This window comes from Parus major, chromosome 9 (assembly GCF_001522545.3).
Source record: "Parus major isolate Abel chromosome 9, Parus_major1.1, whole genome shotgun sequence".
NCBI lineage: Eukaryota > Metazoa > Chordata > Aves > Passeriformes > Paridae > Parus > Parus major.
Genome location: NC_031778.1, coordinates 21,396,090 through 21,413,098, shown reverse-complemented (window position 1 = coordinate 21,413,098; position 17,009 = coordinate 21,396,090). Strand labels below are relative to the sequence as shown.

At 42.6% G+C, this 17,009-nt stretch overlaps 1 protein-coding gene across 4 annotated transcripts in view; it reads right to left on the bottom strand.

Annotated features, from left to right (window-relative positions):
- The window catches only part of MECOM (MDS1 and EVI1 complex locus), a 329,008-nt gene that overhangs the window by 175,921 nt on the left and 136,078 nt on the right, over window positions 1-17,009 (bottom strand). For all 4 annotated transcript variants that reach the window (XM_015637442.1, XM_015637444.1, XM_015637443.1 and 1 more), the window contains exon 2: window positions 7,079-7,428. In XM_015637442.1, the coding sequence (XP_015492928.1) occupies window positions 7,079-7,428 (350 nt within the window). The remainder of the gene's footprint in view (window positions 1-7,078; window positions 7,429-17,009) is intronic.

Genomic DNA, 17,009 nt, shown 5'->3' with positions numbered 1-17,009 from the left:
TATTTAATGGGAAGAATTATGATTGTTTGTCAGTTTTATTAGATGCAATTATTATTCTCTTCAGTTTAATATTTTTTATTTTTCTTTCTGATGTTGTCTTTTTTAATGGCTAAATTCAATTTACCAGTTTTGTCTTTTAAAGGAACGTCTGGCATATATCATTTATTTTTCTTTGTAATTTGATACTCTGAAATCTACTCCAATGGAAGCTTTTGTCTCTATTAATTTAATTCTTTTACCTGCATGGACAGAATGCTACTGAGCTCAAAACCTACTTTGGTGGTGTTTAAATAAATAAAAATCTCTTTGCTCTGAAGAGAAATACAAATTCCTGAAACATCCTCTCGGTTCTGCTCGGAAGAAGGTAACAAAACTTCCTTCTCCCTTTCCTAATTCTAAAATCCACTTGACCCTTATGGTTTCACTCTGCTTCCCTCAGGAGCTAATGCTCCTCCTGATTAAATTAAAACCTCAGTGGCTTTGTGGGCAATACACACACAGACCTTCAGAGAGGTTTTTGTGGCTTTAGACCGTGCCATGAAATGTGCGATTTCCTGCCCTCAAGGTCAAGGACACGGTGGAGCATCCACTGTGGGTGGAGAAACAGCCAATTCTACACAACCCACTCCAGGTTTCACTGGGACAAAAGCTTTTGTGAGATTTTCCAGCTGTGCCACACCAGCAGCTGCTCAGCCTCCTGCACTGGCTAAAAGCCTCTTCCTGATGCTGTTGCCACGTTGACCTCAGGCTGGCTCGGAGCCTCACCAGCCCCCTGAGCACAGCCCAGCCCCAGAGCTGGCTCAGGACAGGGGTGAGTGGCACCTCCCTTCCAGCAACCACTGCAGCCTCCCAGCTCCCTTGTGTGATTGTGATATCAGTCTGAAGGTTTTCTGAGAGCAGCCCCCCTGGCCAGTGGAGAAGGGAGCTCTGCAGACCTGGTGCTCCCCTCCCAGCCAGCAGCAGATTTGCCTGACCAAGGGAAGCTTGTGGTCTTTGCCCAAAAGAACAAATTATCACATCCCAACAACCTCATGCAAGACTCTGCTTAATCACATTAATCAAAGAATTACAGGAATTGAAGGGTAGAAGTAAGGAATAGTAAAGAAAGGCAACACAGGCTAATGCTGAACAATCCCTCTTGTCCTCACCATCTTCCACCCACACAGAGAAACCCCAAGGACCAACAGCTCCCCTTTGCTGTCAATACACTTAATTCAAACCGAATGACAAGCCCACCTGCTCGTATCTTTCTATTCAAGGACCCAATATTTGCTCACTTGCAATTATAAACTGTGTTCTCTGGGCAGGGAGAAAGCTGGTGATAAGCCCAGGGAGCTGCTTGGAGCATGGTGCTGACATCCACTCTGAGGGCAGCGCTCTGCTCGCAGCATCTGCCTGGCTGCAGGACTCCCATCGCTCAGGCACAGCCTCACCTCGGCACCCAGATACAAACAACAGAAGAATTCAGACTGGTGACACTCACAGCAATGTCCTTTTTGTACACAGCTCTGGAGGGGGTGTCTCAAGCACCCTCACCCTGGCAGGACACAGGGAGTGATCTCCATCCCATGCGCACCGAACACCGCGTCCCTTGCAGAGGCAGCTAAGCACGCGCTTAACTCAAACACCTGGGTAATCCTGTTGATGATAAGCTCGTGCCTAAGTGCTTTATTGGAGCCCAGCCAGAGCGCTCTATGCCTTGCAAAGCTGAGCTCCAAATGGGATAAAACATCACCTATGAGCTGGAGACAAGGTAAGGATGTCACCCCCACCTGCAGCTGCCAGGAGTGGATGATCTGTTGATCTGGGGGAGAACGCGCTCTCTGTGAGGCTAGAGTGCTCTTGTATTGATCAAAAAGCAGCCCCACCTCCCACTATAAAACAAATCATTCCTTTTTAATTCCAAATAACAGAATAGCCCACTTCCTTGTTTCTGCTTTTGCTTCAATAATAATTTTGCAAAAATCCCTGGAGTCTCTACACTGCTGCAATCCATATGAAAAGAGAAAAGCTAGGCGAGGAATCTGTATTCTATACTTCCCTGCTTTCCAACCACCTGGCTGAGTGTGGTGCTGTTTTGCATGTTAATGCTGTTGAAAACAATTCAAGAAAAAGCCAAGATTTGGTCTGTAAAAGTCACAGACCAGTGGCAATGTGAAAGCATCAAACAACAACAGAAAATCAAGGTTTTTTTTTTATTTAACACTAGGACACACTCCATATCCCAAAGAAAAATATTCACAAGTGATTAAGTCTTTGTTCCTTCTATTTTTCTTTTTGAAAACAAACATTATCTACTGCTCTCTCCCAGAGTGATTTTCCTGACTATGAGGGAGTTATTTCCCTCAGCACTGTCACTGTTTATTAAAAATAACTTAACTATAGTTTAAGATGTGTGAATTCCACATCAAGTTATTTAGAAGACAAGACTTTTTTGCTCTGTTTTTATTAAAACAAACACAAAAAAATGCTTCTTTTAACATTCTGGAATAAATTTTTCCAAAGAAGGACCCAAAAATAGGGGCTAACATCTGTAGACAGGAATTGGTTGGTAACTCCCGGTGATTACTGTACAAGTTTTTGGATTCTAAGAAAACCAAGCTATTGGGAGCATCTATTTTAGATTTCATCTCTAAAAGCCTGTACTTTTTCTTTTTTTTTAACATATTATTTAATTTTCATAGCAATATATGGTACACCTAAACCCCAGCATCTCAAATAAATCTTATTTTTAAAACTGCCAAAAGAAAGCAAAAGAGTGCAGAATTAAAGCTTGAAACTGCAACTATTCCAGTCCCTACAAACTAATGGGAAGCTCTTACTCCAGAACAATTTTTAGGAAGCTATGCAGTTTTCTCCAAGGACTCACATGAAAAATGTTAGAGGAGACATAAATAAATAGCCAAATGGCCTCCTAATTTCCATTTAGAAGCAATAGCATCAGCTCAAGCATACTCTACCAAATATGAGTTGTTTTTCAGCCTCACTGGCATGACAGGAAAATATACTCTGCTCTATAAACAGATTATATGCTGCTTTATAAAGCTCTAAAATATTTTTTTACTTCTGTGACAGGTTTGATTTATTAGAGTTTATTGCTCCTGGTTTTGCCCTCCTAGTAAAGAAATAAAACTTTAGGATCAAAAGAGCTGTGGAGAATTTGTTCTTATGAATGAGCCTGAGTTTGCTAGAGCAGCAAGAGACCTGAATTTGGGTATTGGCCATCCTCTGGTCCAAGGTGGGTGCGTGTGCTTTGGCCACCGACTCAAAGCCTTGCTTTGAAATGCTCTGCCGGTTGTTTTTCATAGCAGGGCATGAACCACGATGAAATCACTAAATTTGTGCTCCCTTGCTTTTTGTTTAAAAAAAATTACTGCCATCCCTTAAAAGCTTGTTTTCTTTGTTGATTAAGCAGCAGTCAATTTTCCCTTTTCAAACAAGCACCGAGCAACAGCCTCCCGACCCCCTCGGATATTGGGGCTGCCGGCAAACACTAAAACCCCAGTGACAAACTGCAAAAAAGCTCGACCTTTCCCCTTGTCCGGTGACCCCCTGTTCGATTTGTACTTTAGCTAACCAATACCTGATTAGATAATGCTCAGCTCTAGCCCAACAAAATGAGATAAAATTCAAATTTATGGCTTTTCATTTAAACTGATCTACAGCACTCTAATCATGACCCAAGCACAACTATATCACAACAAATTCTTTTTGTCCCAGAGTGTGTTTTATGGCTGGACTGTATAAATGGACACAATAGACATTGTTTTCTTGGACTTGCTCTGACAGAACTCTGCGTTGATCCCATAGGGAGTTTTGCTATAGGGGAATGTAGGAACAGGCTCCATGAAATTCCTCAGCCTTTTGCAGAAAATTTTTCTTTATCATCAACTGCCTGGCTGCAGAACAGTTTAACAGCAGCAGTTCCCCCAGCTTCCACTTCTCCCCCAGGCTGATCCCAGTATCAACTCAAATGGATATCAATCACAAAAAATGGAAGTCAGAAGTATCCCACAGCTGGAAATACCCAAAACTATGACAAGCTTTTGCAAGGGAAAAAAAAGTCTTTTCCAAAAATGTAGTTACAGTCCAAATGTATGTGTAACTGAAAACTCCTCTCTCCAAGGTGAGGGTATAGGATTTTCAGTTAAAATTTTCTAATGTAAGATTTTAGACTACCTAGCAATGCTAAACAATTGCAAAAGCAGAGCAAATGTTTCATAACAAAATGGATAATACGTGCACCATCAGAAAAAGGCTGAGGAAGATGTCCATCTTCAAACTTTTAACATTTGTTTTCCTCAAAAAAATATATCTTCCATTGTCACCTTTAAAAGCCAAACACCATTGTACATTAAGTGTTCCAGCTTAAACTCAGATAAAATGAAAAGATTGATATTTTTAATAAGTTCAACATCCTGTCTGCAGTCACGGGGGAATGTTCTCAAGAGGTAAGTACACAAATAGCAGCAATGGTGTAACCCCACTATGCACTTCTTGGAGCACTGCAGACAAGAAGTGAAGAAATGAATATGCCTGGACACAGCAAAACACTTTCTTTGGCCTGTGGGACCAGGAGCAACATGAGCAGCTTGGGACACCCTTCCTGAAGTCACCAGCTGGCTTCTACAGCACCATGAACTATCCCAGGAATTACAGGTAATCAAACATAAGAGAGCATCGTGGAACAATCTGCATCAATACAATTCTCTCATCAAAAAAGTGGAAAGATTTAAAAACCTCTCATGCTGTAAAGTCATTTAAAACCCACACCCTGTGCCACACAGAAACTTTGGTTCTATCCTTCCTTCATTTAAGATTGAAATGAAATTTCCTCTTGATTATCAGCAGCAGCAGAATTAATTCTCATTTGTTCACTGACTTGTTGGCACCTGGCTGGACGTACCCCTTGTGTCTCCAAAGTGCCCATTTAAGCAGAAAACAACAGCACCAGAAAAGCTGAAATTTCCAAGACCGTACTTAAATCTCAGTAAATGATAATTTTCCTCACCATCCCACACTGCCTTTAGCACTGCCTGAGCTCACACACCAGTTTCAGCTTCTTTACCCCTTTAAAACCCAAAGCACAAGCCCAAGGAAGTGGTGGACTCCTCAGGAGTGTGGTGATGAGCATCTGGGGTGGAATGAGCATCACTGAAGTCCTCTCCAGCACTAACAGATTCCCCCACATCCCTCCTTTACCCCAACCATCACTATCTGCCATTTTACTCACTGTGTAAACTCTGGTAACCAGAATTTCTTCATCTCCCTTCAACTACAGTAAATGTATTTAACACACTTGTTGGAAAAATATTCAGTTCCAAATTCCTCTAAGCATCACAGAATACTTCTGGGTGAGTGACCAAATTGCTGAGGGACTTGACTGTTGATTTTGTGTGATTTTGCTCCAACACTTTTCAATAGCTTGCCCCAGCTGTCCCAGATAAATAACACTATTCAAATGGCACAAGTCCTGCAGCTTGAAAGGGATTCAGATTGCCAGCTGAGCTTCCAGCACTATCAAGATATTCATCTCTTGTCTGAATATCACAGACCCCAAAATCTGAAATATTTCAAGGAGGAAAACCAGTCTCTAATATTGTAGCATATTGCCAGAAGTTAAGGGTGTGAAAAGCTTGATGGGTTTGTCTCAGTCTTAGTGGGATTATCCTGTTTTACACCACTTGAGTGTCCAGTCTAAAAATACCCTAAATTTTGGAATAATGCTAAACCTGCAAGTACAGCCATGTATCAACAGTTTTGCTTTAATTTCTGTTATCAATATTTGAGCTCAATTGTGGTGTGGCTAAAGGTCAGATTTTATGGTTTCCTGGTGCCTTTTTCAAATAATGAAGATTTCTCACTAGCAATTATATTGCATCACAGTCTGCTAACTCAACAGAGTGCTGCCAAGTCTATGATTTGTCCTGACACTATTCTGTCACATTGTCCCAGGTCTCACCAGAGTTTAAACAGCTGGATGGAAAGTTCATAATGAACTCCCTGAGTGTTTATGGATAGTTAAGAGCAAATCAAGCTTCCATTTTCCACCATATCTGCAAGGCTCTGCTCCACAGCGAAACTCCATTTTTCCTGGGAAAATGAACTCCCATCTCTCCAGAGGTCAGGCGTGCCCCTGGAGAGCCATGCAAACCCTGCACGGCTCCTCTTATCACAAACCAAAGGAAATGCACAGATGGAAAGCAGAGATTGTGCTCTGTTCCTACAGCACATTGTTAAAATGGTGAATAAAGCCATGCAGGAACATTTGTTACATCATAACACAACAGCAGCACCACTTGATGTTTGAATCCCTGACCTGACCATGGACCAGGAGCTCAGACAGATCCTCAGTGACACCACAGTGAGGAAAATGCTGTCCCCAAAGGAAGGGAAAGCAAGATCCAACACCTGTACTCACCAGAGGAGTCCAATCCTTCAGGAAAAGGATTTCCCAAAAAGGATCTGCAGAAGTAACATGAACCACAGCATTCCCATGTGTGCTGGGTGTGGCACTAACACCCAAACCTGCTTCACCAAATGAATGGCAGAATTCCCATTCAGTTAAATGGGAGTAGGATCAACCCCCCACACTTTGAAGCAGCACAACATTATTCAATAGCAGGTTTAGCCATACAACACTAGATTTAAGGGCTATTTTAATCATTGCTGACAGAAAGTAGTGATTCACAATCCTGAAAACAGCACCCAGCTTCATCTCAAACCTATAATGCAGTAATTTTGCAAATCCCTCACCCAGAGACATAACGCAGGACTATCCCAGACCTGATTAAAAATGGTATAGAAATGTTCCAACAACACTTTTTCCTCAAAAGGAGCATCACCTGCCAATATCCACCCAGGCAGATTTCACACATGAAGAGCAAAATTCCTGACTTTTTTCTTTTTCAATTTACTCTTGTCTTCATCCACAAAAACCCAAAGGGCCACAAAACAGTTTGTCCACATAAATATGCTTTGGCTGGAGCAGGATAAGACTCAAATTCTGCAAATATTTCTGTGTTTATAGATAGACACACAAGAACTCAACTGACCAAAAGAATGTACAGTATCTTACCTCCCAGCCATAACTGGGATCCTTCAGGTGTGGCCGCTGCTCTCCTACAAAAGGGCCAAATTTTTCCCCTGCTTCAATCTTCCTTTTGGTCCATATCCCTAATCCTGCTCCAGGAATGTTGGATTCTCTGAGCTCAAACTCTGAAGGAATGGGGATGTCATCAGGAATGTATATTGGAGCCTTGTAAGGAGAGCTCTCCTTGGGTGTGAAAGCTTCGCTGGAGGTTGCTGGAGAAGACGGCTCTTGGATGCTGACAGATGTTGGACATTGGACATTTGCAGCCTCTCCATCAGCTTCTGGCACTTCCCCCAAGGGAAGTTCTGGAAAGCTCTCATACAAACATTCATCACCTGGAAAAGAAAGCCAAACAGTAGGATTTGAAACACCCTGACAGATTTTGTACATGAAACCCTCTCAGCCTGCACATGGAATGGAAGGGACAGTTTGGGAGACTTCACCAATCACTAATCCTGCAGCAGAGCCTCACCCTGGCTGGAGCTGAGCCTTTTCTCTAGCATAGGCCTGGGGGTAACACAGTGTTTCTCAATATTCCTGACATCAAAAGTGGTTTGCATCACTGAGCACAGGCGAGGGAATTGCACACAGATGTAAAGGCAGGCACACCCCATTGTCCAGTCGGGTCCGGATGCAGCGCTGCACCCACACGTGCTTTGAAATTACAATCCAGCATTACATCTTACAACTGAAATCTAAGAGAAGTGAAAAGCAGGAAAGCTTCACTGGTCTTGCAGAGAGACAGATTGAACCGAAAGTAGCCAAAATTAAGTTTGATGGCCTCCAATTAGTCTTTGGAGAAAGGATCCAGCCTACCACACAGCTCTTGAAGTTCCTGGCAAGAACTTCAGCTGATGTAAATCAATGTCTTACCATTGACCTCCAAGAAATGCAACGGTCTAAAATAAGTTCAGGATCCAAACAGCACCTTATAGAGAACATGAACCTTCTCCTCTTACAGTTGCAAAAAAATCTGGGGCAGACCCAAGACACATTTTTAAAAAAAAAACAAATCTTCATCTCTGGGGCTTAGCCAGCAAACAAACAAAAAAAAAAAAAAAAAAAAAAAAAAATCAATATTAAAAAAAAATAAAAACTCACTATTTTTGATGACCTAAAACATAAGAATGATTGTAAATTCCTTTTAGTCAGAAACTCTGAGTTACTTCAGCAGGGCTTTAGCTGCACCAGCAGTCCAGTGTTCAATCTAACACTTGAAAAAGGAGCAAAACAGCAAAACCAACCAAGAAAACCTTCTTTACTATTTATATCCATTTAACTTATTCATATTCTTTGGTTTTTATACACACCTGAACTCATTCCACTTAATTCAAATAGCAGGTGAGAATACTGTTCTCCAAGGACTGAAGAGACTGAGAGATCAGGTATTTAAAACCTGAGCTTGAGGATATTTGCATTATATGGTTAGCCCAGAAATGAAAGCGTTACACTGGGCTTGGCTTTCAGAATGACTCTGTTTCAGTGAAGAAACAGGAAACTTTAAAATGTTCTTTCAATTTCTTGCTCATTTAAGAAACTATCCATGGTAGATTAGCACCGTATGCCTTTTCCACTGGAAGCTGGTCATAGCCCATTGTCTCTCACATCTTTGTTACATATAATCTCACGGTTTTATATCTGTACTTTCATGCTTCTGGTACTGCCTAAGACAAACACTGGGACATAACAAATCATTGGAATAGATTGCTCCCATCACAGGACTGGCAAACTGGATTCTTCATCTGTGAGCAATTTATTCATAGCCATGAACTGTTTTTCTTTCTTTTATGTGGCACTGGCTATGACCTCATCCATGTCACAGGAAAGTTCAGCTGCCCATCCCCTCGGCCTCCGGTTTGGCAGACCCTGCCTGCCCCTTAACAACTGAACCCAATATTGATTAGTTTGTCACTTTCCTAATACCTGGCATTCTGAGAAGCAGAAAATCTTGACTGACTCCACCATTTAGCTGAGAAGCACAAAGAGAGGGATTTTCTGTTGCTTATGGTTCAGAAATCCTACCTGTCATAGCTGACTTTGGAAATGATTCTCAAGGGCTCGTGAAAGCACTGGTGCAGAGAGCTTGCTCTGTGCCTACCACTTATGAGCCACAACTTCCTGCCCCCAACACCACTTATTTGGGCCTCCAAATGATGGGAAAGAGGGCATGGAAAGGATAGAAACACAGCTCTACCTGGATGGCATCACTGACTGATGATGCCATCCATTCCAGCAGCCATCTCTGTTACACCATGGCACTGCTGCTTCCCCTAACACAGCCATGCTCCAGCATGGTGGGAAAGGTGACAGAGGTCCATCCACACCTCCTGAGCATCCCCCAAAACTTGAACATGCTCCCTGACTTAGCAGGCTGGCAGTGATGCTGCATCCATTCAGGGCAGGCGTGCTCCTGCTCAGATGTCTTCCCCCAACTGTTTAGATTGCAGTCCTGCCTAAAAGACTTCAGCTGTTTTTGAAACAGGGGTTAAAAAAAAAAAAAAAAAGCCTAACCCATGTATACACATGGGGTGCAGGAAGAAAAATCACACAAGGAAAGTGATCTGGATGATGATAAGCACATGGCTCACTGGAAGGGGGGCGCCGGGGGTAAAAACTTCAGGCATCTAAATCCCACTGATTTCCCATGACAGCTGGGTGCCTGACACTCAAACTCCTTAAAAATCCCATCTCACACAGTCACTGCTGTTGTCCCTGTCCTGCCAAGCAGTACCCCATAAAACCAAGGCTCTCTGTGTCCCACAGTCAACTCTCCTTCACAAAATAACAGAGCACCTCAGCCAAATAATTTAAGTCACAGCAAGCAACGACCTGCTCTGTGCCTGTCCCAAAGGGCCACCTTCCTCAGCTCCACTTGCCAGCAGTGCCTGCCCACGAGCCAGCACAAGCTGAGCCTCAAGCATTTAGCAAGCACAGCTTTACAGATGTTTCATCTTCCCCAGGGACAGTCCAGTTTAATTTCTCTCTCGCAGACTCAAAGGCCTCAGTTATACTTATCTCAGTCATTCTGGCTACGCTCATTTTTAGCCATATAGGGTCAAACCTGCAGCTGATAAATTGGCCTCTGAAAGCCTGGCAGGGAGACAAGTCTGTTTGCTGGGTCTATTGTGCCTCCTTTGATTTCCAGCAGCCACACCCGATGTTGTCATTAAACACGAGCTTTCAGCTAGAAAGCTCTGGAAAATATAATACACCTCTATGCCCCAAAGCTCTAAGTGTGGGTAAAATGGATTACTGAAATAGTCCTTTGACTGAAGCAGCAATGTATTCTAGCAAAAAAAATATTTTTAAGCCCCAAAATAGACACAGAATTGAATTATGACTGAGCAAGAGATGGAGATGACCATTAAGACATATTTGTGAAATTAATGATAGAAGCAGCTCTATTAAAATCAACGTACATGAACCAAGGTTCTGGTCTTAGTTTTCAAAGGGTATATGACTATTTGTCTTAAAATGTACACCCACATGGATCAGAGGGACTTCCAGAAAACCATAGGATATTGACTGATGGAAAACCTTTGTAAGGTTAGAATTGGACACAGGGACTGTGCTGATAAGCATCATTTTCACAGTGAACTGCAAATTGTTCACACAGATAGCACTCCAGTTTTGAAATTCAAGATGGCCTCCTTAAATTCCAATAATTATCCCCACCATAAACGGGATGAAATAAAAAATGAGGCCCCTGATAAGGGAACAGATGAGATTAGGTTATGTGGAAGCTTAGATATTAGTCTCCATGAAATTCTTCACTGCTATTTTACGATAAAAACATGAGCAAGCTTCAAAGGAAACCCAGGAGTAAAGGTTAATTGCTGCTAAAAGGCCAGGATGGACACCTGTGTTTGCACTTTTGTCACAACCTTGCCCACCAGCAGGAAAGAGCCCACGTGGCTGGGGAAGTGTCTGATGAGGATGGGAGAGCAATGTGCCAAAGCTGCTGCTGTAGCTCCAGGACCTGGGGTCAATCCAAGACTGAGAGGCCTTCTGTGCATGGTTGGGAGGAGGAGAGGACTTCCTTCCATTAGGCTGCTTCTTAGTTCAGCCCAGTTTTCCTCTCCAAGAGCAATCAGGCAAGAAGTGCTGATGACCGAGGCAGAGGTGGAACACAAGCCAGTGCTGTCAGAGGTGTGATGGGCCTGAGGTGCTCAGCAGGGCTGTGCCTGGCTGCAGCTGAAATTCCACACCAGGGCACCTCACAGATGACAGATGTGCTGGCCTGGTGCACTCATCTGTGTTCCAGGGCAGCCTAAAACTCAAACTTCTCACAGAGTCTTCCAGAGATCAAGTCTATACCCAGATGTCCATGGCCAAAGCCAGTCGTAGCAAACAGGAACATATCCCTAGGGAATTCTGTTCTTCCTTTCCTCTGGTTATTTGTCCCTAAGGAGATACATTCCCAAAGTGACTACTGACTGATAAACACTCTAGCACATAAATGCAGTTCTCTGCTCTTGGATTCATGTACATGGCCACCTGTGATTTAATCATAAACTGGATTACTCTGGAGGAAAGAGGCAGGCTGAAAGCAAAGGCATCTAGAGAGCCTAATTCAGAATGCCATCACCCTCTGAGCAGGATAAAGCAAGAGCTGAGATAAATGTCAGAGTGGCTCTTTGCAATGAGAAGAGTTTGCAGTTTCATGCCTGCAGACTCTCAAAGCTGAGGTGACCTCTAATCCCCAAAGTTTAAACACTGTGAGGACGCAACTCTTTGATGGGAGAATTCTGTCACGTGTCAGAAGCTTTGAGCTCCACTGGCTCCACAGACCATGCCTTGTACAAGCCCTCAGCACAGATGCATTAATGAAGGCTTTTGGGTGGTGGGATCAGGTGAATTAATCCCTTCTCCTGCAGGAGGTGAGGGTGGACCTGAATGTACCACAAACTCCTAAATCAGATCCTTGAAAGAGACCAGTGAGCATTTATATTTGTTTGACTTAGTATCACCATTCAGCGCAGAGGAAATCAGCCTGGAGTATTTGCAGGGATATCTGAAAAGGAGACAGGCATTTCCTGTTGCTTACAAATGGACACCTTTATCTGAATTTCTGTTTGAACAAGTATTAATGGAAAAAAAAACTGTTACAGGCAGAGACTGATTGATTACAAAATGTATCCACATCAGTCTAGAACACAGGAGGTTGAGAAAAGCAGAAAAATAAGAGAAGAGAGCTTCAAAAGGAGTTCTCAGCCAGTGGTGAACCAAATGGGAGGCACCTGACTGTCCACACGAGGTAGGCACAGCTCAGAGGAGGCCAGAGGAGAAGTAAAGAAGGATTCTTAGCTTTAGCAACATTCAGAGATTGGGTTACTATCTCCAAGCACAGGAAGGACTCCAGCCAAGGGCTACATTACTCTACTTGAACACTTTATCAGTCAACGCACACGAAACTGGTTTGTGCTGCTCCCTTTCCACAGAACTGCTCTGTGGAGCTGGACCTGCTGACGGTTATTTATTATTTGTATTGTAACACAGCCTGGTACCCCCAGGCAGGACCCCATTGTGAAAAGCATTGGGGAGACATAATCAACTGAGATTAGATTCTAACCAGACTAGAGCTAGTAATTCCCAGTTAGGTGAAGATCATAAAACATGGGAGAGAAACACCGTTTTACAAATGGCAAGTTCCATTGTACAAGAAAAGAGATTACAAGCACGTTTAGAGATAAACACAGTACTTGAAGCTGTTCTGAATCATTACTTCAATTACCAAGGAAAAATACTTTCACAGCCATTAGCCTCCAAACACACGGGGATTTTGCATATTTGTATTGCTTGACCTTAACACAAGCATGAAAAAACCAAAGCTGTCCAAAACTCACTCAAAAGGTCCAACCCCAAAAACCACACTCGTGCAATGAGAACAAGGGAGACCAAAGTACCCATGTGGTGGCCCCAGAGGCCAGATTCTGATTTCTCTTACACAACTGTTAAATCTAAAGTAATTACTTTAGACTTCTACCAAGGAATAAAAGAGATCAGCGTCTGTCCTGGAGTTAACCAAAATTACTCAAATTTCTTTGGATTGACACTAATGTAAGAAAATTAGAGAGAAATGTGGTGCCCAGATTTCAGCCTTCCCTTCATGCTCTTGACACTGCTGATCACAGAGGGCATTCTCCCAGCAAAGCTCCCACACCTCAGCCTTGAGCCACAGCGAGCAAACCCTTCTGCGTGCTGGCAGAAGAGGGAGTTGTAGGAAAAGCTGCGCTGACAAAGGCAGGAGAAAAAGGCAGCTCCAGGCAGCCTGAGCATGGCTTTGAGGCTGAAGTACATAAATCACCGACTTCTCGTGGTGTTGCACTGTGGACAGCAGTATCTATGTGAAATGCAAAGGGAGCTCAGCCAGGGTCGCCTCTGGAGCACCCCATGCCAAGGACATCGGGTGGCTTCAGGCTGTGCACCTCAGTAAGAGAAGAGCAGAAAATTCACATTAAAAACCTTTCTTGTGTGGGAAGCAGTTCTTGCCTCTCAAATCATAGTGTCTGCAGAAAACAACCCTGAAACAAGAGGCTCATACTGGCAGCAGAAGGGAGTTCCTGACAAGCACCAAGCACTTGGGAGAAATCTGTCCACAGACAAGTGAGAAAAGAAGCTGGACACATTCTAGAGCATCAGGTCATTAAGAGAGGATAATTTCAGCATCGCCAAGTGTTGGTACTAGACCAGCAAAGTTATAATATAGCAACTGTGTAGGGACCTGCCTGAGGTCTCTGGCAATTCTCACCATCAGCCCCTACAATAACTAGTAGCGTTTGGTGCTCTGTCTAGTGTCATTCATGTCTAATTGAGCAACACAGTCAAAAGCATCTGATGGGGACCAGACGCTGGCTTTTAATTAGGGTCCAGCACTGAGAGACTGTGGGTCAAATTCTACTCTCATTTGCACAGGAGCTGCTCTCCTTGATGTGGGAGGGGGAAAGTTGCACCTGCATAACTGAAAAGTAAAATTTGGCTGCTTGTGTTCCTGTGCACTTTTCCGTATAAATTACTGTACTACATACAGCAACAAAGGTTTATAAATGTTGGCTGGCACACACTGAATTTATTTACAAGTTAAGTCTAATTTTTATTTATAGTTCCAGTACAATCATCTCTGGTAGAAATATTTATGTTATCTGTACTTCTGGTCTGTTAGAGCCTACTGCAATCATAAACACGGCTGAAAAATTATTCGCAGTTAGCAGGGTTTAAACTACCCATTATATCACTAGCTAGTGCCAATAAACTTTGGTGCTGGTTGATAAAGTTTCCTCAATGGAATAAATATATATTTGACTTTCAAAACCTTTCCTGGGTTACACAGAGTGGGGGGAAGAGAAGAGGGAAACGCCAGCTGTAGGATTTGATGTACTGAGAGCCAGATCTGCAGCTAGCAAGGGGTCTGGAGAGATCCACATGGGATGGGAGGCAGCCTAAAGCATGCTGAAACTCTTACTAACAGCTTAAGTTTGTACCTTGGTAAGATATTTCAACTGAGAGGAGCTGCAGCAGCTATCACATACTCACTAATGCCCTTCATGACTCTCTATATGGAGTAGACCCAAGGGGGGAAAAAAAAAAAGAAAATCTGCCTTGAAATTTTTAACCCTGAGTACTGGTCACTGCCAAGGGAGGAAAAATGGATTAGGGAACCAGCTTTTGTTCATTGTTTGATTGCCATAATGGTAAACATGACATATATTCTCACACTGACATGGCACAAGAAGCCAACGAGCTTGGAACCAAACTAAGGACAAGAAGGTTAAACGTGAATTAGTGAGACCAGCCACTTACACACAGAAAACACCGATTAAGAGCAAAATTTAACTAAATCTGTATCAGCTGGGGTAAGACAGAAAAGGTAATGCACTTTAACAGTCCCTGCCACAGTGAAAAACTATTGCTGTAAAAGAACATTTTTAAATCAAAACAATTACTTAAACCTACAGTATTATAATGAACACAAATGAAACTTTATCTCGATGCAATAAATCAGTGTAACTGAACTTCTTTTTACTCATTAGTAGACCTTTACTGTTTTAAACTGAGATATGTCACAAAGTAGCACTAGAAATCACATGCCTCTTTCAAACAGAAAGCAGTAATAAAAGATGACTATTCTACCAAATTATAATGAAGACAGATAACAGAGTGAATTATAAAACAAAGGTTATAGATAGAGATTGAGCCTTGTAGAGGTAATGACTTTTAATTGGATTGAGTTTATCATATTTTCAGAGGTACAGCACAACCAGAAGAAAGGATTAGAATTATTTCCACATTTCATTATTTGGCATAATGAGAAAACAGAGGGAGGTCCACATCCCTGATGTGTTTGGTAAGCCACAGGAGATGTTGAACATGTCAGTATCTGGTAGAGTACGGTCCTGAGACACAAATGCATTCACTCCCTTATTATGCGGCAAAGTGTAATCACTTGAAAAAAAAAAGGAAAGGGAAAAAAAGCCAGGTCATGAAGTTTTGTTTCAAAAGCACATTATGAATAAAAAGGAATTTAACCCCTTCCTGCCAGCAGGCACCTCAGAACTAGCCTGCAAGCACACATCCATCTGCTTTGAGGAGCTGAGCAAGTCTCACTCTAAGCACAAAGAGGTTAAAAAAGAATGAACCAGTGACAGCTCAGGGACCCCCATCCTCTCTCACACACCACCAGGGCAAAAATACCCCAGGGAAGTCGCTGGGGAGGGGACCTGCACTGCCTGAATCCCAATGAGACTGCACTCCACCTGGGAAGAGCAGGGAGCAGACACCAGTGGCGAGAGGGCAGCTCAGAATACCCTGAGATGGAAGGGACCTACAAGGATCAATCAAGTCCAAACCCCTGGCCTTACACAGGACATTCCCAAAATGCTGGGGATAAAAGAGCTGAGGGATTATCAGAGAAGGATGCAGAATACTACACCCAAGCATCCCAGGGAGGGATGGGCTTTTGGGAGCTGCTTTTGGAAAACCAAGCTGCTGCAGAGCAGAGTTTCGCACCAGCAGCCAGACAGCTTTTTAATTATGCAATTACAGTGAAAGAGTATTAATTATACTCAAGTGACACTGTGATACACTGTAGTTAAGTCCTTGAAGCACTAACAGAAGTACTCATAACAAATACACTAATCAGGAAAAGTATCGGGTAATTAATCCTACAATACTGTCCACTTCTGAAACTCAAGGTCTGGCAAGACTGGCTTCCAGCATTTGTTTCCGAGGAGATACAAGGCCACAATTTTTCCTGCAAGCCATTCCTCAGCAGAAGGTCACTCAGTAACATGCAGAACATACTTAGCTGATTGGAAAATCATGATTCCCAAGAGCAGCTATACTTTGTGTCAAGTGTATTCTGTGGCATGCTGGAGCATCGGTTTATGTTTATATCCACTATAATTTTTTTTATTATTTTTTACAAAAAAAAACCTTTTGGACATTTTTTTATCACATGTGTACATACATTTATTCTTGTGTGACAGCTCTGTTTTGGGTGGGATTGCTGCAAAACTTGAATGAAATTTTTTCCCCATTTGTCTCCATGAAACCCAGGGCCTTGGTTGGAACACTTGGACAAGTTTTTCTCATTGATTTGTCATTCAAAAAACCCACACATTTTCAGAGTCCAAGAATCTTCATTGCATTTTTTTCCAGGCAAAAAAAACCCAAAAAAACATTCTGAACTGGATTTATGTACATTATCTCCACCACCAATTTCTTCCAAGACCCTGCTCATTCCTCAAAGCAGTTCCACAATATTTTCTGACATAATTCTACCTGTGCCAGCCACATATTCTAAATAAACACTAATTAACTTTCAATCTCAACAAAATATTCACGGTTGATAAAATGTATTCATGTTTCCTGCCCCATTTCAGAAGGCTGGTCTGTCCCAACAAACAGGATTTATCTT